The following is a 24,176-nucleotide window of genomic DNA, read 5'->3' as shown; positions in this document are numbered from 1 at the left end:
TGTATATAGCGTCTTTTTGCGAAAGAGTTTCGTGAACCGACATATAGCCCTGTGCAGGGGCGTGGGCAGTAATTTTATTTTAAAGGAGCCCTGAAACACTTTTTAGAGTAACCATGGAATGAATTCACTGGAAGAGCTTATTGCCTCACAAATTCAACGCCGCGAAAAATTTTAAGAGTCTGTCCAGTGCGAGTGGAGCTACAAAGGTGTGTCGCATGCTGCAATTGCATTCTCTCTTTTCTCGTGCCGACGAAAGCGCTGGAAGCTAAGCAGGGAGGGATGGCAGGGCCACAGAAAAACGTCACGTGCACTTCGCGACCTTGAGCATTTTTTTTTCAAATGCGCGGCTTTTCAGTGTGATCGCGCGCGCACGCGTGGACAAGTAGCGGCCTCCCACGGCAATCTCTGTAACGAGCGAACGCACCATGTTCAAATCATCCAATGGCTGATAGACATATAACGCGATTTGTCGAGAGAAGAGAAAGCCATTTTTAGCTGACTTTTATACTTTATTGTGAATTTCAGGCCGCGTGGTGTGCTATATTATTTGGCTCGCATGTTGTCGGGAGCCTCTACTACCGATCGGTATCGTTTTCTGACCATACTCAAAAAGTGTTGCAGGGTCCCATTAAGGAGGGCGGAGGGCACTTCCTTGATTTTTGAGGTGGCGGAGGCTGAGAACACTGGCTTTCGAGAACAATGGCGGAGGCGGCCCACGTTCGATTTCTGTTCCATCCTGGATGTTTTTTACAGCGTAAGCTGTTATGAGATTACAAGGACTGGTTCTGGCGCCGCGTATAGTGGTCCGCCTTCGCCGGTGTACGCGTAACCACTATCGCACGAAGTAAGAAAAAAAAGTAAATAAGTAAAAAATACCGACGACAGAATGGGAATTGAACTCGGGCCATCTGCGTGATCGCCCGGTACTATACATACCTTTGAGCGACACGGCTGCTCTGTCGCGAACTGAACCTACGCAGGCTTCATGTATGGCAAGAAATCGCGTTAACATGAGCAATAAGGCGTTAACGCTGTGTTAACATGTGAATAAAACATGTGAAATAAATGTCCCTCGGAGCACCCCCACCCCTCTCCATTATGTCAATGTATGGGGCAGATCATTGTTGGGGTTTTACGCCCGAAAAGCTCGATTTAGTTATGAGAAACGCCGCAGGGGAGGGCTCCGGAAATTTCGACCATCTGGTGTTCTTTAAAGTGTCCCAAATCTGAGCACAGGGGCCTACAGCATTTTCGCCTCCATCGGAAATGCAGCCGCCGCAGCCGGGATTCGGTCCCGCGACATGCGGGTATACTGTACTAGAATATTCTAGTGCCCTATAATGCGGGTCAGCAGCCAAGTATCTTAGCCACTAAACCATCGCGGCGCGGCGGGGTGGATAATGTATGGGGCAGACTTTGCACCGTTAGGTGAGTTGGGGAGCACCCCTTTTCTCCCTCGCCTCCCACTCTCACCACCTCGCGCGAGCCTATGATTATAACGGATTCCTTTCTTTTTCGAAGAAATATGGGTAGAACCTACGAAACAGTATCCCACATCCGATGTCGAAAAGCAAGGTTGGGACAGTTAGTGCGGAATTACCCCCATTGTGTAAAACGCGCTTCCCCGACCACGGGGCGCAATAAAACGTCACCATGTGTGTATGTATTCTCTGATAGCTCCTCGCGCGACGAGTCATTGCGCAAGCTCGCTATCAGAGACACATACACAGCAGGCGCCCTTCCAGACCATGGCGCGACGTGCTTTCATAGGAGTCTACACACGCGCCGCTAGCCCGAGCAGATGGCACGATTTTCAACGAAGGTGTAGAGTTCCAGCATAGAGGTTCAGACGCGAGTACCTAGAAGAAGAGACACACAAAAATATCTATTCGTCTCTATGCGCTCGCGTCTATACATCTATACATCACTTGAACACAGTGCCATCATAATACCAAGGAGGACATAAACAAAATTTTTAGGGGCGCAGCTCCTTATAGCGGCACCCGTTCGTCTCTCGTAGTCGTAGTAGTAGTGTGTAACCAGTCTTACATTTTGACCTCCAAGGTGGTGCCAGTGGGAGATTTCTTCTGTGCGTTGTTGAACAATAAAAAATTTGCGACGTACGCGTTAACTAAAAGCCGAATTCTCCTGTCTCTCATTCCTCCTTAGCAGCCATTGGCATGTACATTGAGCACTATTTGATAAGAAAGGGCTGCTAAGTTATACTCGCTGGGCGTAACCTCCTTGGTTTTAGAAAGCTTTAGCGAGCTTTAGGCCGCAGTGCCATGAATACAGTGAACTAGTATATACCATGAGCTCGAGGTGGTGAAAGGTGGGAAGTAGACACGAAGCGCAAGCCGAGAGAAAGTGTGCGTGTGCCTCCTCTCGTTCAGTCCTTGGAATGTCCGCTGGATGGTGGTGCTTATATATGAGGAATATATGATGAAAATATGCGAGATGGTGGTACTTGGAGTGTTGAATAGGTGGACGAACGGACAGACAGGCAGATGCATGGACGGACGCACGGACGGCTGCACGGACGGATGGATGCATGGACGGACGCAGGAGCGTATGCATGGGCGAACGCAGAGACGGACGCACAGATGGACGCGCGGACGCACGAACAGACGCACGCACGGACGGGCGGATGGAAGCGCGGGCGGCCACACATACGCGCACATGGACGGACGGGAGCAAGAACGAATGAACGGACGGACGCTTCGCCCCACTCTCCATCATTCACTCCGTGGATATGCTGCTATTTTTAAAATCATCCTTGCGTGATACCAACAGCCCCCGAAAATTTTGGTGGGGGCAAAATGCTATTATCGTTATAAGCCCCACCGCGGTGGTCTAGTGGCTAAGGTACTCGGCTGCTGACCCGCAGGGCGCGGGTTCGAATCCCGGCTGCGGCGGCTGCATTTCCGATGGAGGCGGAAATGTTGTAGGCCCGTGTGCTCAGATTTGGGTGCACGTTAAAGAACACCAGGTGGTCAAAATTTCCGGAGCCCTCCACTACGGCGTCTCTCATAATCATATCGTGGTTTTGGGACGTTAAACCCCACAAATCAAATCATTATTATCGTTATAATGGGGGGGGGGGGTCACGCTTCAAAGGCACGATATAAGATAATGAAAGACACCATAATGAAAGGATGCGGAAATTTCGACCAACTGTGCTGACATCGTACAGCACACGGGCCTCTCGAAACAGCGAAACGCTAAAGAACACAAGCACTGCAGAGTGGGCGAGTTGGAGCATGACACGTGTTGGACTATGTGAGCTATATAATGCAGTAAACAAAAGTTGGAAGTTTAGCGCTCATCCTAACGTCTGCATTCCCCTTCCTTCACTGGCTTCCTTTTTTTCTTCACGCTCAAACAGAGCTGCGCTATAACCTTACGATTCCATCATGCCAAAGAGCACCCTCGTGCTCAGGTTTAAGAGCTTGTTGAAGAGCCCCAGGTGGATCAAATTAACCCGCGTATTTTACATGACTTGCAGAATTATGCCGGAATCTAGCTAGAGCCTTTCTAACGTTCGCTTTACAGCTCTGATCTCGAACACTTACTGCGAGCAACGAGTTTTAATTTGCCAGCAGAGATTACGTTAATTGCTCCCACACTATATATAAAGTGGCTATTTATTAGAGGATAGGAAAGAGATTGGGCTGGTGTCAGGACAAGAGGGGACAGGACCAGAGGGGGCAGAGCGGCAACACCCTCCTTCCTTTTTTACCAAACTTTCGTCCCAAGACCGCAGGGGCGGTACTATACGGCAAGTGAGTGCTTTCAGAGGGGCAGAGAACTTGTGCGTTGTGTTTTGACGATGCTTGCACTTGTGGGAGGGGGGGGGGGACTTTGCCCCTGTATGCCTCTCTCCCCCCTAGCACCACTTCTGCAAGAGCGCCGAAATGCCTACTCAAGCAAGGTAAATCTAGGCTGTATGCCTTTCGCTGCTCCCCTCTCCCTCCCCAGAAAAAAAAATGCTTGAGTGGACATTTTCGTCCCAAAGTGAGGCCGTGCCCCCCAAAAGATGGTGGCTGCAGCAGCCATTACAGTGGAGACACAATACACCGTAGGCGTTACCGGGTGGGATACTGTCTGGGGTTCCAAGTGTGTATTACAAATTTTCATTGCAAGTTAGCCTCCAAGTCTTGGCAAATTTCGTTGTAAATCAGGTCACCAATGCTCATCTCGATGTGTTACTTTCGTTGTCGATACTTTATTTTATCAATAACGTATATAGAAGCTCCACTAACACATAAAGGAACTTGATTTCTAAGCCCTACCACCAGAATATTGCATGTTTTTTCAGATCTATTGGGGGCAAAAGCTGCCTTCACTTTTGCTCGCAAGACCCTGCTAGATCTTCAATTCCAGTAATAATTTTTTTTTGTTTAGATGCGAAGCAGCAAGTGGCGGAGCTCAATCCGGCGTGCGGCGTGACCACCCTGTCTGCGCATGCACAACTGCCCCTCACCTTGCCAGAACACGCCCACGCACTATAGGCTGGGTAAAACGCTCTGGCCTCCCTCCCCCACCCCACACTCTCAGCAATCACGTGATGCGCCGCACAGCGAGATTCTGCAATCGCGCGATGAACCCACGTGCCGTGCTCCAACAAGAGTTCTGGGCGAGTGACAGCAGCTGAAACTGCTATGTGCTCCACTTGCAAGGACGCGTTAATATCTAGCACGGTGATCGTAATGAACGGAACATTAAGTCGACCCAAGGAGATTTAAAAAAAATTGCTGTGAAGCCGTGCCAATCGTAGGATGGCGGCTGCGGCAGCCATCTTACTAGGGGCATGATGATCTGTTGGCGTTCGGCGATTGAGAAGGCCCACGATTAAGAAGGCCCGCACGCCCACCAAGTTTAACGAAGAAAACTTTTCGGGTCATATAGTGCTCAAAATGCGTCCTTGTGTTACTAGTTTTCTTTAGTAAGCCCTGAATTCAAGGCAATTTTCATTGGAGATTATGCCACCGACATTACAGTCTCTGTGAATTACTTCTTCGGAATCCTTTAATTTATAACTAGCGTAGCTTTTAAACTAACAAATCAAAGTCGCTTGATGTCTAAGTGGGCGCCACCAGAAAATATGTTTCTGCGATCTTTGGAGGGCAAAAGCTGGCTTCACTTCTGCTGGCAAAGCATTGCGGGAGCTTCCACTCCAGAAATTTTAGGGGCGAAGCTCCTTATAGCAGCACCCGTTAGTCCCTCGTAGTCGTAGTAGTAGTCGTAGTGTGTAACCGGTTTTACATTTTGACCTCCAAGGTGGTGCTGGTGAGATATTTCTTCTGTGCGTTGTTGAACAATGAAAAATTCGCAGCGTGCGCGTTAACTAAAGCACGAATTCTGCTGTCTCTCATTCCCCCTTAGCAGCCATGGCATGTACATTGAGCACTATCTGACAAGAAAGGGTTGCTACGTTATACTCATTGGGCGTAATCTCCTTGGTTTTAGAAAGGATTAGCGAGCGTTGGGCCGCAATACCAAGTATACAGTGAACTATTATATACCATGAACTCAAGGTGGTTAAAGGTGGGAAGCAGACACGAAGCGCAAGCCGTAAGAAAGTGTGCGTGTGCCACCTCTCGTTTAGTCCTTGGAATGTCCGCTGGATGGCGGTGCTTTTATATGGGGAATATATGATGAAAAGATGCGAGATGGTGGTACTTGGAGTGTTGAATAAAAGAACGAATGGACACACAGACAGATGTATGGACGGACTCACGGATGGCTGCACCGACGGATGGACGCATGGACGGACGCAGGGGCGGATGACGTGCGAACGCACGAACAGACGCACGCACGGGCGGCGAATGGACGCACGCACGGTCACACAGACGGACGCATGGACGGACGGAAGCGAAAACGAATGGACGGACGGATGCTTCGGCCCACTCTCCATCATTCACTCCGTGGATATGCTGCCATTTTCTAAAACATCCTTGGTCGACCCATGCGCTGCTTCACATGCTACTCATTGTTCTCTTTAGTGGGAAATGGTGTAATTTTTCATCGCCTTGGTTAAATCTCAGAAAAAAAAAATGTGACCTTCCCAATCGCGGCACGCATGTCATTCGCCACTCGATCAAAAAGTACTTTTTCACGGCTAATCTCAACACTACGCAGAGCAAGAGCTAAACATTCGTCGTTACTACCTAAAACATTGTTTACTGGGTAGCGATGTCATAATCCCTGATAACATTCAAGGGGGCGTTTAAGTTTTGGACATAAAACCGGCGACACAAACGTGTGTCTTCTGGGGTAAGTGAACTATCCTAAAGAACGAACACGTCTTCGACGTCACGAAAATGAGTAAGCGTTTTTGTTCAGCCCTGAGTTTCACAGAAACCTAATGCTGTGAACCTATTGTCTGGGGACGGCTTTAAGCTCTCCCATAGTAGAGTACCCTGTGCTCTAAATCGTTACCCCTTTTTCTAATCCCCCCCTCTCCCCCCCAGCCCTGAGTTGTTACCAGCAACCAGCGAGTCTCATCACGTTGTGAGGCCCACGGGACGGCTTTGTGCTCTCCCATAGTAGAGTACCTATAGTACTCTAAATCGTTACCCTCTTTATCATAAACACAATCGTTAATGCAAGTTCTCTGCAGGCAGAGTCATTTGTGGGCAGCGACGACTGCGGTTGGAGCTTACATTACTTCTGCAGTTATAATTGACTGTATATAGTTGCCCAATTCAGGGCACACGCTGTAAGCGTGAAATCGAAGCTGCACAGTGTTAAAATAGGCTCTACTTTCTAGATATGCATTCATAAAGCATGGACTACACGGCTCTAGCGTTCCAGTACTCGATGTGCCGAAATGTTCCAGGGACACTTGTTTTCACGGCCTATCAAAAATGGCATCTCAAAAGTGATGCATGTTGACGGAGTTCCGGTAAGCACGACGAGGCTTCGTTACGCTATTGACATTATTATAACAAAAATATTATCATAACGAATAAGAATATAACTGACAATTAGCATATTCTATTACCAGCCTATTTGCTGGATCTCGTAGCTGAAAAACGTTTTCAGTGCTGGCGTGCGCCTATCTGCATCACCTATCAGAAAAAAAAAAACAATGAAAGCGCGCGTCCACGTGGATGACAGTAAAGTTTCTTGATGGAAAATGAAATGGTACTGGACATAAAAAAAAAAGAATACATGTCGGGGCAAACATACAAGACAAACATAGATATCAATTACGCTCACAGTTCTCCGCAGGCAGCTGCCGCAACACAGTCTCATGCCGCACCGACGTTGACGCTGACCACTGCGCGCGCCTCCTTGCGAGTAATGGACTCTCAAACGCAACGCATGCTGGTTATTACTTTCGATATGCAGACGGTCATTATCCCCAGGGTCGAAGCAGCGCCAATGCCATGAAGCACGGTCGCTGCACTGCAAGGACGAGCGAGCGATCTATTTTTTAAATAATTATTTTTTTCTGCGGTATTTTGCGGAAGCGCGAGTTCGCACCGCGCCGAAGCCTTTGAACATTGCTCGCGACCTTTGCGACCGCTCTCCCGCTCCGATTTTCAAGGTGAACGTGTCAGCGACGATTATTCCGTGCTCTTGTCCCCGCACCAGACCGGTGTCGAGTCCGCATCCGCAGTTTCACGTTGCCGCGAAGGTATGCGCTACTACTACGCTTCTAGACCTTTAGTATGCGCGCGAAACTGAGAGCCCCCCCCCCCCCCCCCTCTTTCGACTTTCCCATAATGTCAACCAACAAAGTGAAACCGCGCGGACTACGCAGGCCAAAGCTAACACAAGTATAACATGTGCCTAGGAAGAGGTGGAATCTATAGCCGCCAGTTTCTGTTCACACCCGAGCCGTTAGCTTTTTTTTTTTTCCGTTAGGCTGCGTGACACTGACTGAATGACTATCATTATTACCGTCACTCCCATCACGTGACCGTCATCGCGATTAACCAGCACGCACTCTTTTCGTCTAAGCAGAAGTATACTGAGAGCTAAGCAGAAGTATACTTCTGCTTAGCTCTCAAAAACACGTGCACCCTTTTGTCATGCCTGAGATGCAATACTCTGATGGGCGAGAGATGGAGTATAGAGAGAGAGAAAAAAAGATAAAAAGGTAGAAGGTGAGAGAACTAGTGTGCCTAGAGGCAGGTGAGGAGTGGGGAAATAGAGAGAAAGAGAAGAAAATTAGAAAAACCATGACCAGTGGGCGAAGCTATAGAGCCTAAGGTCCATGCCATGTTCACGTCGAAGCTCGTCGACAAGTGCGAAAGGGGTGTGCTTATAGGTGTTTTATATTGCTCCGTCACAATTCTGATTGATATTAGTCTATTGTGAAACCTCTTTTTGGGAGTCTCACCCTACCGTACGTTGTACCCGATAGTTGTCCCATATAACGTAGCCATGATATACGGACACCGGACAAGCCTGCTACGGCCCTAAGATGATAGGAAGACAAAAAAAAAAGACAGAAACAGACACATAAAAGAAATATAAATAGAGAGATAGAGAGAGAGAGAGAGAGCAATACAAGATATGTATAGTCTAGCAAAGGCTGGGAAAGTGAAGTGATCGAACGTGAAAAAGGTGGGAAAGGCCACCAGCTCAGCTGATCAGGCGCGTAGCCAGAAATTTTTTTCGGGCAGGGGGAGAGGAGGAGGGGGCACCTCTTTCATTTCAGGAAGGGCGCCCCACTAAAATTGTCTTTTTTTATTCACTATACAATTCGGCAAAAAAAAAAAATCCGGAGGGGGGGGGGGGAGGGGACGGTGTGCTACTTTCTGGCTACGCCCATGCCGCTGCTTCCTCAAGGGTTCGCACCTCTAGAGCTTAGCGCTGCCCGAATTTTTTCAGAGTGGGATCCATGGATGCCTTTAACACCTTTGTACATCTTCTGGCCAAGCTTGAACACACACACACACACAAACTACACACACAAGACCTAGCTGCCGCTTTCATTATTAGAAGTGTTCAGCACCGAAGCATAGCAGCACCTAAACACTCGAAGAAACCCCCAATTCAGAGAAATGCGAGACACGCTCGCATGAGCTAGTGATTGATTGATATGTGGGGTTTAACGTCCCAAAACCACCATATGATTATGAGAGACGCCCTAGTGGAGGGCTCCGGAAATGTCGACCACCTGGGGTTCCTTAACGTGCACCCAAATCTGAGCACACGGGCCTACAACATTTCCGCCTCCATCGGAAATGCAGCCGCCGCACATGAGGTAGTGTATATCTTTAGCTCGTTCTGAGCATCGTCATCCTTTATTTTCCAAGAGAAATCCTCCTGCCGTCATGAGTCAAGCACATGTAAGCAGTTCAATCAGCGACATCAAAGGCCCACTAAAGAGCAAAACACGGTTTCGCACATTAGTAAAGGCCTACGCCACAATCAAAACACCACTCTTACCGCGACGCTTGGTAAGCGCGCGAAAAGAAAATGCGGGGAGGGGGGAGGGTGACGCTACCTAGAGATTTCCGCACCAAGCACAGTGACGTCATAGATTTCGATGGCGTCCACTGAGTCATGTGTAGCATCTAATCCATAAATATGAAGTACGATCAGCGTCAAATGAAACACGAACAGCGGCGAGCCTTCGTGATGGCATGGCATCACTATGTGCAGGCACACTCTTATGCGCAGAGATGCCTAACAGAATGTGCGCGCCTGTCCGTGGTGATAAGTGGACGGCGGGCACTATACCCCATCACGAAGGCGCGCCTCTGTTTGGGTTTCATTTGACGCCGATAGTCATCAGTGTGTGCCATATACATCTAGCGTACGAAGTTTCAGAAAATTTAACCGAGCCAACGTCGTGAAAATACCGAAAATACATTTCGAAATTGTTGACGTCACGCACGGAGATTTCGGGGCCAATTTTAAAAATGAAACACAAACGTTGATTTTTCTACTCAAATAATGAACTTACGATAGTGAAAAATGTGGCATTAGAATCCTCAGAGTGCCGTTTATCAACCTAAATCAAGTCATTGTTTCTCTTCGGTGTCCCTTTAAAATCACGAGTTCTCGCACGCGATCTTTACTAACTGCGAGCATTGTATGATGGGCCACCAGACGATAGTTATAGCGCGCGAACAGAACGACGACACAGAGACAAGAAGGACACGAGCACTAACTCCCAACTGAGTTTATTACGCAGAGCGCGAAAATATATAGAGGAGACATTAAACCATGTAGCAACCATGTGATCATGTCGTCATGTCATACCAACTAGCCCAAGCTGCCACACTTCCATCAACCACCAGAGTTCGTAAGAACGAGAATTTCGCTATAGCTCTATCGCGGGTGCCAACTGGACGAATTTTACGTCGCTGCGCGCCACTGTCGGCGAAGCCCATGCATGGTAGGCGCCTTTTTTTTATATTTTATTTCGTCGAACTATCGAAATGAGGCAGAGATGCACGCGTGTATGGCTGCTGGACAACTTCGCAAATTCAATAAGGTGCGCGTCCATCGCGTTCAAAGCGGCAAGTGTCACATTCCGTACACGCGACGTCAAACTGCCCACGCGTGCAAGCATACGTGCTATAAACTTACACGCAATAATACGTGGAGTTTCACGTCCCAATTAAAACAGCGGTACGATTATGAGAGCCGCCGCAGTGGGGGGCTCCGGAAATTTCGCCCAGCTGGTGTTCTGTGACGTGCACTGACATACGACGCAGTACGCGCAAACCTCTACCGTTTCGATGCGACAGCCACTGCCGGAATCGAACCCGCGACCTCGAGCACCTTAGCCATCGGTCCACCACACATATGAGCAAGCATTTATATGTGAACAAGCATGAAGCGCACTGACGTTATTGATCAAGAAAAAGATAACTGGATAACGACGAATTCTTTACCTCTTCGAACTGAGCGGTGCTTGAACAACGGTATAAGGCGCATCGCGACATTTCGATCACTTCCCACTCGCCCATAATCCGAATAAAACCGCGCACCCCACCTAATTCGTCGTAAAATAAGTTTAACAAGGGTGCGAAATTTAAGCAGCGCACCAACCGCACGTATTTACTCGTATCACCCTCCCATGTTTTTGTTTTTTTTTTTGTCTTCAGATTTTGTTACCTAAAGTCGACGGTCGCGTTCCAATCGCATCACAAAATTCTATTTCTCTTTTTTTTTTTTTTCGTCTTCCAGGACGCCATGAAAATTTACTCCTCACGTTACGATGCAGTATTTAACTGCAGCAGTCACACACTAAGGTGCGTTACTCACGAATACGAACAATGAAATTTACTTCAGTGGTGTAAAACTACGGCGAGCGTGCTTGGACGGTGTATATCGTCACACTCTCGGATGAATGGAGAAGAAAATGGGTTTCCAGAGCGCGGGCATGGATTAGCGCCGTCAGCTTTGCGTTCGGCGGGGGTCCCCAGAAGCGGGGCCCCCTAACTGCGTCGAACGACATCGAAAGGGTGCTGGCAGAACAGGTGAGGCCGGCCGCCTATGCGATTTACATTTTCGCCACTGGTCTGGCGACGGACGCGAAAACCCGTTCGCTCCGCCACAGCATGATGCGAAGACGACGTCCTACGTACCGTTACGCGCATGATGAGGCCGTTGCGAGCTGGTGCGGTCGTGGTCGTTGCCTCGCCAAGGGGTACGTTGGCTACGTCAGGAAACGACTTCGGAATGTGGTCCTCTTGACGTGCGTGGCACGGCAGCTGCAGCAGCTGACACCACCGCTTTCGCTACTGCAGACGACGTGACAACCGGTGAAAGCCAGACTCGACAACAGTCTTTTGTCGACTTCCGACGACTTCGTTGTTGGCTCGACGCGTGAATGACAGTCGTGACGTCATTCACGTTTGATTGCGAAAAAAAAAAAAACATTACAGCACAATGTGTACAATTTGTTCAAATTTATGTGTAACAATGAACCTGAACTAGCTGGCGCAGATCCGTGGTTTCACAATCAAAACTACAATTGCTTATGCGGTACAAAATCATAGCCTTTGAGATTAGTTAGTTTATTTTTTTTATTAGGGCAAGCATTTGTCAATAAATAATTGAGTGTAAATCTCATATTTTCAATAACATGATTACAAAATTTTATTTGGTTGTATTAAAAAGTTTACACAGTGAGAGTTCAATGAGATTTAAACTTTAAAAAGAAATCCAGATCCAACATCAGCCATCGCAATCCTCACAACACCAATCCAAAGGCTCGCCGTCATGGCGGCTGTTGGTGGTCTGAGTTCTATGCGTTGACAGTCTTTCCATGAGCCCGATCTGAGTGCTTCGACGTGTGCTTCTTCGCGCTCCTCGGATGCTCACTTCACCAGGTCACTCTACCGTAAACGTTCACACTCTCGCGCCGAGTTCGGGACGACTGCGTAAACGCCACCCGAAAGCAGTGCCGTCCCTCTCGGAGGGGTGCTCCAACGGACAAGGAACGAAACACGACGTGACGACGGCCGCTTCGTCGAAACAACCGCCTCCTCCGGGACGCCTTCGCAGGAGTTCATCAACATCCGTCTCCTTTAGCTCATGGCGCTCAGACTGTGGTCGCGGCGCGGCGTGCTGCCGTTACGGACGCTTTTGGGGCGCGTCCCCAACGGTGCCGGGAACGTCGAGGTCGCCGCCTTCGATGTGGTGCTGCCCCGTCCGTCGTCAAGCCGCGTGTGGCGCGTGTCGTGTATCTCGACGGGTGCCGGAGGCGGCGGTGATCGCGGTGCCGATGAGTCGGTGGCGACCAGGCCCCTATTTCTGCGTCATAGGACGCGCGTGCAGAGGACGCGCGATTCTCTGGCCAAGACAGGACGCTCGCTACGAGCCACGCGCGATAAAGTGACAGAGAATGTCGAACAGACCAAGAGGATCGTCACCGAGCGCATGGGACATCTGGTAGGGCATTGTGCTGTGCATATTTACTTTCGTGTGGCGTTCCTGCATGTGTGTGTGTGTGTGTGTGTGTGTTTGTGTGTGTGTGTGTGTGTGTGTGTGTGTGTGTGTGTGCACGCGCTAATTACTTTCTCGTGCTGGTTTCGGTTATGTCATCTCATGCTCTTGGCGGGCAGTACTTGCATGCGCTGTAATGGTGGTGTTGTTATTATTATTTTTTACTGATGCCGCTGTATGCCCCATAAATGAGCGTTTATGTGACACTCGCGCGCCGTAATAGAGCGGGATTGTTCGCTTGTTTAAATAGTTGTTCATTTTGCTTCGCCGTAGACCAGTTGGTTACAGCTATTATTTAGCAATGTACGTCACTGTTGATGCCATATCGCACGATTTCAACATACGGGAAACTAATCACAGAATACGCAGCAAGTATTTAATGCAAGTACAATCGCTCCTGCGATTAACGAATCTTTATAGGTATCTTAAACGTATGTATGGATAAATATAGTTGGAAAAGCATAGGATGCGCACTCATTGAATGGAATAATTTGGCTGTATAGTGCTTATGTGTTTAAAAAATGATGAATCAATGTTAGGGTAATAAGCTCATTTAACCTTGAAGTCGGGCTTTCCAAGAAGGCAGATTTTTTTTGGAAAGGCGTATTCACGGTATAGCATTCCTTTACTGCAGTGAAACCACCTTTGCAGAGGTTACATGAAGAGTAAGGTGTACCTATTTGTTCATTTCGAATACTTCGAAATTTCCAGGAATTAAAATTCGAACAGCAGTGATTTCGAATACTGCGATAAGCGTTCGAATATTCGAAGGGCTCAAATATTTGCGCGAAGCTAAAGAGAGTGGCAGGGGGAGCTGAAATGAGGATTATAAGCCCTAGGGCTCCCAGGACTTAAGTCGGAGCTTGAACTGTGCATTTATTGATTGGTCGTCGCTTCAGTTAGTGCCGCACGAGCAACTGTCAGTTTGATGTAATTAGGGTATCTGTCTGTGTAAATTGACGCTCACATGATGCAGTGGATAACTGCAGATGTCTATCTCTGTTTCCTTAAGGTTTTTTTTTGATGTTGTACGCAATTAAAAGCCGAACCTTAAGTTGCCCAATGTATTTCATGAGCCATATCTGAAGAACATCATTCATAATGACTACTTAAGCCATTATAAAGGGTCATGTATAGTTTACACTTACTTTTTAATTTATTTTACATTTAGGAGTGATCAGTTAAATACAGATGGAAGGGGCTATCGTACATAAACGCATCAGTATAATAGTGGGCAAAAATTTGTAACATAACATGGGTTGCTCAATACAGCAGCGTGGAAGCCAAAGCGTGGCTTTGCAGTGAAGCCAGTCTTGCTGTGTCTCACATAGACAAATGGACAAAGCAAAAGAAACTAGTGCTTTCTGGTCAGACTTGAGTTCTCTGTACTGCTCATAATCATGACTGCAATCTGCTGAAAACGTTATGTGACATTGCATCCCAAAACAAATCTCATTTTATACTTTGGTAAAGCTCATGACTGCAACTTAAATGGCCCATTATGTATTTGGCTAGAACTAGTGCAGATTGAAAACTTTGACTGAATGCATCTCAGCTTTTATCGGAACTAAGTTTGCATGCAAGTATGCTATGCTGTCATAACACACTGTTGACTTTTCTGTCAACGGTGCATTATTTCGTAGTTGTTACGTTGCAGCACTTGCACATTCATTTGAGACAGTTCAATGTTCATTTCAGCAGTTCTAGGTGATTCTGTTAAAAGATCTTGACTGATCCCCAGCTTTCATAAGCACCAGAGAGAGAAAGAAAGAGAGATAGAGAAAAAGGAAGGCCAGGAAGTTAACCAGGTATTGGCATCCGGTTTGCTACCCAGATAAGCACCAACTGATGCAGGGAGCACATGCCCTGAAAGAAAGAAAACAGTCATCCACCCATCTGTAGTGCAAATCGGCTTGCTGAAATTATATGGATTTCTCGGAAAGCAAGCTTCAGAGGGGATAAGGATAATCTTAATACCTGGATTTTTACATCCTGAAACCACGATATGGTTCTGAGAGATGCCGCAGTGGAGGACTCCGGAAAGTTCTACCATCTGGTGTTCTTTAATGCGCACTTACACTGCACCGTACACGGGCCTCGTGCATTTCGCCTCGATCTCAATGCGACCCCATTGTGGCTAAGATTGAATGTGCGACCTTCGGGTCAGCCTACTAGGAGGTGATACATCCTTCCTTGTCTTCTTGTACTATGAATTTTCTTTTCTGATAAATCCTCAGAGTTTTCCGCAATTTTGTATATCTATTACAACAATAGGTCAGGTGACAGTCTTTCTGCTTTCGAGCACATTACTTAGTCTCGCAGTCTTCCACGAGGCTGATTTGCCAGAGATGTGTGCTGCTATGCTCGTTGACAATTCTCATTCATTAACTCGCTCTTGTCGCCTCTTCTCTCCTGGGCCATGTTCTTGCTTGTGCGCAACATGGCGGTGGCAGCGGGAGAACATCATGACCATACCTAATGCCCTGTCACTGGCGCGGCTCTGCTCCAGCCCCGTCCTCGGCTACCTGGTGGTCACCGAGGGCTACACTTCGGCCCTGGTCCTCTTTGCCGCGGCTGGAGTCACCGATGTGGTGAGCGATTTGGCGTCTTCACAGTGTCTCTGGCCTTTTTGAACAGTTGGCATTTTCTTTTGCAGCAAGTATGATTTTTCTGACACATTTTCTCAAATGCAAAATCACTATAAGCCTCATTATGAGTGAAAATTGTGAGCCAAGACTTTGATACTACCGTCCCATAATGAAAATCATCAACAGTATAAACACAAAGATATGATAAAAAATAAATGTAAACAAACTCAAATTATAAGCTTCAAAAAGTGAAGCTTTACCCAGGGCTTGCACCTTTGATCTCTACCATGGTGGCACATGTCTGTATCCGTTACATCATAGGCATAGGCATCAACAAATTTAGTAGAACACCTTTAAGGGGGTACTGAATTTTCAGTTGCCAATTTCTTGCGTCAAATCAAAGGCAGTGCCCTGAAAAGCCTAGAAAATATGCTGCTAAGCATGAGTGCAGCCTGAAAAATAAATTACTTTTATGTTTTCCAAAGCTAGCTTTGGTTCCCACTGTACCCTGATGTCAAGACTTGGCATGAGCATTTTTCCAGCTGCTCATCCAAGATATCGCAATGTTTCCATGGCTGCTCAGCCCCATAGCTCTGTTGGGGACACATAGTGGCTGTTTAGCACATTTTGTTAACTGAAATTATCACAGCTAGTCTTGCTGGTTTGTGAAGCCACAAAAACTGGCACTAAATCTGAGAAACATTTTCACGCTTGTGTTATCATTGTAGATCATGCCATTGTGAAACTGTTTTTCAGGATGCTACCAATATTTTGTGTGCAGATAAAGGGAAACTAACATGTGAAGTTATGGGAGCATTTTATATAAATAGCTGTGGGGGAAAAAGTGCATCAGTCAACCTTCAGTGGCTCCAACAAAAAAGGAGTTCATTTTTTAAATTATGTTTTTTGACTGTACGTGTGTCACATGACTTGTGCCGCACACACTCTTTTCTGGTTCTTGGGTAAGCTCTGAAACCTCATTATATCGAAATGGCATCTTACATGAAAATAAGTTTCTTATAACCAATATTTCATGATATTCGGGTTTGTTATATATTGAGGTTTGAGTGTATATATATATTTTCTTTCAAAAATAAGTAGTTGGTAGCGCTTGTGTGCCTCTTTGTTATTTACCAAGCGGGCTAAAAAATGTTTAAATATGGTTACACGTTAGCTTTCAACAGGAGTTTTCCAGTTGATTCTTCCACCTTTCCTCGTTAAGAGGTCAGCTGCTACAGTGAAGATTCTCTCAATGCATGCACTGGAGGGTAGGGTTGTATTATATAATGAAGGAAGACTTTGTGCACCCTCTCATAGTTGCACAGTGCTTCGATGCTAGTGTCTATGTCCTCTATGAAGTGTCAGGCTTCGCTTTTGCTGGTGCTTAGGTAAACATTGCCTGTTAGGTTGAGAAAAAAAAAAAGGCTAAAAAGTTGGCTCTGTAGGGACTATCCTGTCCTATCAGAGAAGTGGTATTTACAGAAAGGTGGCATATATTTTGGAACGAGAAATGTCAGGGAAGACTGGTTACGGGCTTTATTTCCAAAAAAAAGCTGTTTACCTGTAATTGATTACTAAGAAACAATTAAATTACCCAGAGCATTGCAGTACTCAATATGCAAACATGTCATAAATTTTATTACATAATTACAAGAAAATGTAATTGATTACTACTAATTGATTTTTTTTGATGCATTACATACAACTCTGCAAGAGGACTTGATGCCACCAGCAGCACAGTTAGACTAATCATGTCGTACTTTGCAGCGTTATTGCAGTTGGGGAATAATTGAAGTGTCGCAGTTCCCCTAAGTGGTCTCGTAATTATGAAACTGTAGGTTGAGCGGCGTGCCCAGTGGCACTGGACGGTGTCATGTGGCAGCCAGCTGGTCACACACATAAGTGAGATGTGGCTGTGAGCAGGTGTGCTGTGTAAAAGTGCTGCTTTCTTGTTTGCGTTTACTAGCCGGCCATGAGAGGGAGGTTTTGTAGACCTGTTTGTTGTAACCATGCAGCTTGACGGCTGGGTGGCGAGGTCGTTCCCCTCTCAGCAGAGCAATTTGGGCACTGTAGTGGACCCCCTGGCGGACAAGTGCCTGGTGGCCACCCTCTTCCTCAGCCTCACAGTGGCGGGGCTCATCCCTGGTGAGACTGGTGTCCCTGTGCTTAAAAACCCAACCGCATGCACCCGATTTTCGAGCGATTAGGACATGCGGCAGTGACAAACTTGCTCCGTCGTGACGGATGCAACCGCATGCTGGCGACAAAGTGTCATTGTTATTAGATTGAAAACTATCGCATGTATGTCCATAAGTTGCGAAAAGGAGTTTTAAGTAGGTCAATGACAACATGCCGAATTTATTGCTGTCTTGTGTGGCGTAAGGAATCCATAAATGTGTTTCACGACCTTATTTTTTCGCAATCTTTGGTTTAACCGCGACAGGGTGCCCAGACGCGTATGCTGCGATGCACTTTGCATGACAACTTCACATTGCAGCAACCAACCACAATTTTCACAAGCCACCACCAAAACATCAAAGCAAATCATTGATAACAAAAATTTGTGACAAAATACGGGTGCTCTCTCACTCACAGTGTGAGATGCGAATTTAAAGAAGGTGGTTGACGCCTTGCATTCCTTGAAGTATGCGCAGATAACCAGCATCGAGAGCAAATGGAAACTGAAGCGAGGATCGGGGGTACTGCCATGTTGCCGGTAATCGTTAAGCTCGCTTTCACGCGACAAGTTATGTTTTCTAGTTTTTCAGGTATGCACGATACGACAGCGACCGATGGGCCTCTGCGACAGCAAACCCTGTCGCTCGTCGCCGTCGTTTGTCGTTTTCACTCGAAAATCACGTGCATGTGGTGTTTTCACTCCAGCAGCTCCAGCTCACATCTGTTATGTACACTGGTGATCCTTCAAAGCTATGTGCAGCGCTTTTGAGTAACGACCAACCCGCATAAGACATAGCTCGCTTATGGTGTGTATTGCGAGTCATTCTCACAGTGCTGGCATGAAAGGAACCTCCATCCTTATCAATAAATTATTTTTTTTTTTTGCATGCGTCTCATGAGAAAGAAAAAAAGCATCTGCACATTCGTTGCCTGAAGGCCGTACACAAATTGCAGAACTGACATAAAAGAAGAAAATGTGCAACAGTGTGTGGCAGCAAAGCTGCCTTTGTACTCACATGATTGATTGATTTGTGGGGTTTAACGTCCCAAAACCACTATTTGATTATGGGAGATGCACTCTGTACTCACATGCATAATCATGTTCCAACAGCAGATTTGTAACTAGCACTTGCTGTAGTTTTGTATGAAGTCAAGACAAGATGTGTATCTTGTTCAAGGAAGTTTAAATGAATCAAAAGTTAGAGGTGTCGCTGAAGCGTGCCGGTTTCCTTTCCTTTAGTGTGCCTCAATGCCCTTGTGATGCAGTTCCCCTGACCGCGCTCATTGTGACCCGGGACATCACCCTCGTGGGCTGCGCTGGCTACCTTCGGTTCGCCTCACTTCCTGCACCTGTGAGTAACTCACCTAACATTGAGGTGCTCCACTATGCTACACTCAGACAACACTGGTGTTCCATTGCTACGGACTTTTCTCTTAGCGCTTCCTCTTTCATTTTCAATGGAGGCGAAAGCACCTATATACATACTTCGATTTAGGTGTTTGCTCAAGAATCCCATGTGGTTGAAATTTACTTTGTACTGAAACTATGACAGAAGCTATTTATGTTTCCGTTTGTTTTGCATTAAAAGTATTTCATTTAGCATTTCCCTGATTGCTTAGCGCTCTGATATTGCAGTGCGAAACGAGAGTGAAGAAAGTAAAGCTCTTCTCTTTGCAGAAAACATTTCTGAGGTTCTTTGACGTAAGCTTGGCAACCGTCAAGTTCACACCCACAAGCATCAGCAAGGTAAGCTAGGAACATTTTCCAACTATTCTGAAGTAAGCCGTGAATCTCGACTCTGCGTTTAATTTGAAGCATTTTTTTTCTCGCTTATTCCAGGCAGTGGGGGTAGGTAGGTTTTTGTCTCGCATCTGTTGTTGGTTCCAGAGTATAATATACAAATTTGAGTATGATTCAGTAGAATGTTGTCATCGTCTCACACTGCGAAAACCCGATGATGTAAGCAGTGGGCAGCAATCACATGTGTACCTTTTTGCTGCTAGCATCAACCACTGTTTTGAGATCACTTGTACAGTGTGTCGTGCTTCATTCAGCCTAATATAATTTCTTCCCAGTTTTTTATGTCAATCTAATAGAGACATCCTGTGTTTGACTGTGCTGCTCTTGGTGTCAGATCTGGTCATAATGGTACAGCTTGTAATTTGCCAGAGTGAAATGTACAGTAGCGGTGATGACGTCATTATCCCTTTGTCTTGCTGCTTGCGTCATATGATTCTCATTGCACGCAGATGCTTTGGTTTACCTTGTATAATGAATGCCCCAGTTGAGGCTGCATAGCCAGTTGCCTTGAAAATGTTTTACATAACACTGATTCTGATTTACGAAGGCGGGTTACCTATGTCGCGCATGTTGTCTTTGGGCAACACGAATAATGTTTAAACTATCTTTTAAAGTCATACAGGGTGGCACACCCCTTCAAGTGGCAGCCTCACTGGCTCAGTAACTTATAACCAATGGTGTATTCTAACAGGTTTTGGAAAAGCTACTCAACAGGGAAACAGTTAGTTACAGTCATACATTCACTCGCTTCATCTCATGACAAAAAACGGTCAAAGGGATGCAATATTTTTTTTTTATTTCAGCAAAACCTTTGATAGAGTTCCACATGATAAACTAATCCTAAAGCTCTGGCAAATCGAACTTCAGGAAATTTTGATCTCGCAGACTAGAGGCCATCTGAGAAATCAGTACGTGTGTGTGGCAGTTGAGTGGTCAACTGAGTCGCGAAGCACAATGATAGTACCGCGCATGATAATTGAACAGCAGTGTAAACAGTAGAGAACAGAAATTAGGGCTAGTTGGTTTGCTACACTCGATGAAGCCGCAGCGCTAAGAACACGGGGAGCAAGGTGTAGAACAAGACGTGTGTTTCTCGTAACCGATTTCTGAGTAGCACACGTCTCGTCACCCGCCTTGGTCGTGTTTCTAGCACTGTGGCTACGTAAAGTGTAAGCAGCGTTCATTAGTCGGGAAAGTGAAGTGAAAACTAAGTCATCGAATGTAATAATGGACAGTGTACATTGGACAATGAATCCGAATAGCACCTTATCAAATAAGCATTGACAGCATCACGTAAATACGTCAGGCTTTCAATTATTTGAACTTGAAAGGACTGTGGCATTTTGTTTGAATTGTCAGTCTTCACAAATATGACTCTGATCATCAAAATCAGCTTTAGATGTTATCACTTCTTACGGCCACAGCTACGTGGTAGATAGCTGTGAATAAACGCGAGTGAAGTCGTTAGATGTTTCTGATCATGTTCGTATGCAATATTATACGTTACATGCATGCATGTTTAGTTAAGGGGCAAAATGTTCCGTCTCCTGCGACAGCTGGTAGCCCCTTCACAATTTGAGTAAGTCTTCGCGCATGGCAGAAGCGTACGGCCACAGCCAAAAGTGACTTAAGCATTTGGCATGCAATATATCAAAACCTGACCATGTTTGTTTTTTCTTTCTTCCTCAGTCAACGTGTGATTGCCAGTGCACAGAGTTTAGCTAGTATGGCCACTTTTTAGGCAGGCAACAGGCTTTATTTGTTAGTTATATGAAAACCTTAGTTATATGAAAAAGAAGTTCAGATGTTCATCTGGAAGCAACAAAAACATCATATATTATCAAGCACGGACAAGTAAAGTATTAAATAGACGAATTTGTGCAGTGGAGCAGTTTGAATTAAGCTCCCTTAAAAAACATTGAGGACGTAATAAGACAAAGAAAATTTTTAAAATTTGAAATATCTGACTGTGACTCAAGAGTGCACTGTCTTTAAACACTGAAGAACAGTCGGCAATTTTTATTTTGCTTTATAACAAGTTTTGTAACGCGGAGAAAAAGAATAACAGACCTCATTGAGTTGGCAGCACTGAACCCAGACATAACGAAATATAGGTTATAACGAAGTAAATGAAAAATAGTTATGCGATGTAGTGTTAGAAATATACCTTGATATTGAATCTTTGGATATAACAAATATAATTTAGAGCAAGATACAACTTTGTTCTAATGAGGTTTAAGTGTATATTCAAGCAGCATTACAGAGGTCACGCAGTTGCAACCAATTGCAGAACTGTGAATTCTACGAATTTCCCTCACGTCTGGTCGCGGTTGCATTCTCTCTTGTGCAGGCCAACACTGCCGTGCAGCTGGGACTAGTGGCGGCCACGCTAGCTGCCCCCGTGTTTGGTTTTGTGGATCACGGTGCCTTGCACGCCTTCTGGTGAGTACAAGGGCATACTAACGGCCTTGCAATCCTTCCGTGGTTCTTTCCTGGTCACAAAGCTTGTACAAACTTAGCGCGCAACTTACCCTAAGTGGAATGTGGGACTGTTCAGAGGCTGTTGAGCTATTGGCTTGGAAAGAGAAACTTGCACGCGTATTCTTAGTTTGCTTTATTGCCTTTGTAGTGCACGTAATGCTGCTCTCTAGTCTTTGCATGTGTGTGATTGTATTTCACTCGCACTGTGATGACTTCGACAGATATCAACCAATTAGCCGAAGACCAAGTTTTTCACACTGCACTGTAACTTTTTTAATGTTGGTTTTAAAGGTCTGTTCTCAATTTATCGCGTATCGTTTTAATTTTTGTTACTATAATGTGTTGATTTACTTTGCAACTCTCTGCTGAGAAAAAAATCTTGCTCCCTAAAAGGCACTTGAAGCATTCGATATAGTAAAAGCTACATAGTGTACTGGAAAAAATTATTGCATGTTCGAAATAAACCCACAAACATACGTTCGACTACAAAATAATATAGACTACATGAGCGCATGGTGAAATTGTTCTCTTCGCCGTCTAGCCGCTCCCGGTCTCTTGTCGAGAGCATTATTCTGGCAAACAACACGCTACCAGAGCAGTACTCTTGACAGCAGGCTGTTGGGCACTAGATGACACATACGGTAATTTCGGCTCACCCTAGCCTGTTTTGTATTGTTTCGTGGCCAGCTGTACATGAACTTTGGAAGTTGCATAAAAATGCATGAATACAAAAGAAACTTTCAAAGCGCACCGCACTCCCTGCAAAACTTAGCCATCTGTCCTAGGCTTTAATGTTGGCACTGTTACTTTATGACGAACTCACACAGTCAAAAAGTTGTCAAAAAATGCCATTTCTCTATTCCCTCTTCAGTTCGCACCAAAAGGGTTTTCAGAGTTGCCTAAAGCATGTTGCTGTTCGTGATTGTCGTCATCGCTCTCATTGCAGGTATGTCACAGCGAGCACAACATTGCTGTCTGGCTTAACGTACCTGTTTACGAAAGACGCTTACCAGTTCATCAGGAAGGACAAGTCTTAGCCTCTGTAAGGGCTGAAGTTACATTATGAACATCTATGCCGTGGGAGTTCCCGAGTGCATCTGCTTGCACAACTATACGTAGTACCCAATTGTTTTTTGTTATAGTTGAGCTGTTTTTGTCGTTGTGAAACAAATAGCGAAATTGGTGTTTTTGTTACTATGAAAAGGGCGATTTTGTCTGTTGGTAGTTTGATGGACTTTGTAAGATACACAGATTTTTGAAAGGCAGTTGTGCGGTTTGTTCATTTCTTTACATGTGGCCAAACCTGGTAAATATCAGTAGTGGCATTCTTGCAGAAGCATGTTAAGTTTGATGAATTGATCTTGACTATTTTACTGGTGTTTAACTGGGCCACTTAAGACAATGGTTTTCTGTCTTGATAGACGACTTACGTTGCTGTAATACAACTGCTTCACTGTAACGATGCTGCTATCGCGAGGAAAGTGTGGCCTTGTATGGCTGGCATATCCCTGACTGTGCACTGAAAATAGTATGTGCGGGGCGTGGGTGGCATCTGACGGGCTAGTCACTGGTTGGAGTTGGCGTGTGATGGTGTACCGCTGTTTTCACATTAGATCTCGCACTCGTGTTATGATTACAGCAGCGGTAAGTCAGGGATGTAGAGGATGTGAGGTGGCAGTGTTGTGTAGCTGTATTGGCGTACAGTTGCGGAGATGTGTTGGATAAAAAAATTTTCCATCCACAGGTATGTGGCAAGACTCTACTAAAAGAAATCGCAGGGGTTTCCGAAAAGTGGGTGCTTCCAAGTGTAAAACTTCCTAGTGTAAAAAAGAATTGTTCTGCTCCGGGGATCAAAGCTGGGACCTGTACCTCTCTGGCTTTCTGGTTCGCTCGAATGGTACTGTGACTGCCCGGAAAAGACATTGCTCCCAGGCTTCATGCTTGATGGAGTGAAGTTTTTTTCAACTGCGGAGCTTTCTTTTTAAGAAACGCACAAACATTTTTCTTACAGCTTCGTGTTATAATCATATAGATGACACCTTTTTTTTTATCAAATAATTAAGACAGCAGAGTCATTTGCATGCGTTTTTGAGTGGTCGAGCTTTGCTTTGGAGCTACTATATCCATTGGTCGCAGAAAGTCTGCTTTACTGAGTTGAAGTGCTCAAAATAGAGGTTGCAATTGTTGTTTTGTGCCTGATTGTT

General features: G+C 45.8%; 2 protein-coding genes across 7 annotated transcripts in view; one reads left to right on the top strand and one right to left on the bottom strand.

The window, feature by feature from the left end:
- Gnpnat (glucosamine 6-phosphate N-acetyltransferase) overlaps positions 1–11,775 on the bottom strand; it is a 72,881-nt gene extending 61,106 nt beyond the window's left edge. The window contains exon 1 of one of the 6 annotated variants that reach the window (XM_075866825.1): positions 11,562–11,775. Coding sequence is in view for 4 of the 6 variants with exons in the window: in XM_037418720.2 (XP_037274617.2) it covers positions 7,225–7,260 (36 nt within the window). In the remaining 2 variants the exon portion in view is untranslated. Of the gene's footprint in view, positions 1–7,224; positions 7,365–11,561 lie in introns of those variants that run through there. The other 5 variants (XM_075866830.1, XM_037418721.2, XM_037418720.2 and 2 more) reach the window with 5 other exon arrangements.
- A 594-nt stretch (positions 11,776–12,369) lies between these two features.
- CLS (cardiolipin synthase) lies at positions 12,370–23,237 on the top strand. The gene is made up of 7 exons (XM_037418723.2): positions 12,370–12,870; positions 15,378–15,515; positions 17,528–17,657; positions 18,957–19,042; positions 19,369–19,437; positions 21,842–21,933; positions 22,919–23,237. Exons 1-7 carry the CDS (start codon positions 12,514–12,516, stop codon positions 23,007–23,009), a joined length of 963 nt encoding a protein of 320 aa, XP_037274620.2. The 5' UTR covers positions 12,370–12,513; the 3' UTR covers positions 23,010–23,237.
- Positions 23,238–24,176: the final 939 nt, after the last annotated feature.

This window comes from Rhipicephalus microplus, chromosome 6, assembly GCF_043290135.1.
Source record: "Rhipicephalus microplus isolate Deutch F79 chromosome 6, USDA_Rmic, whole genome shotgun sequence".
NCBI classification, from domain to species: domain Eukaryota; kingdom Metazoa; phylum Arthropoda; class Arachnida; order Ixodida; family Ixodidae; genus Rhipicephalus; species Rhipicephalus microplus.
Note: the sequence above shows the minus strand (reverse complement) of the source record. Positions and strands in the feature narration are given on the sequence as shown.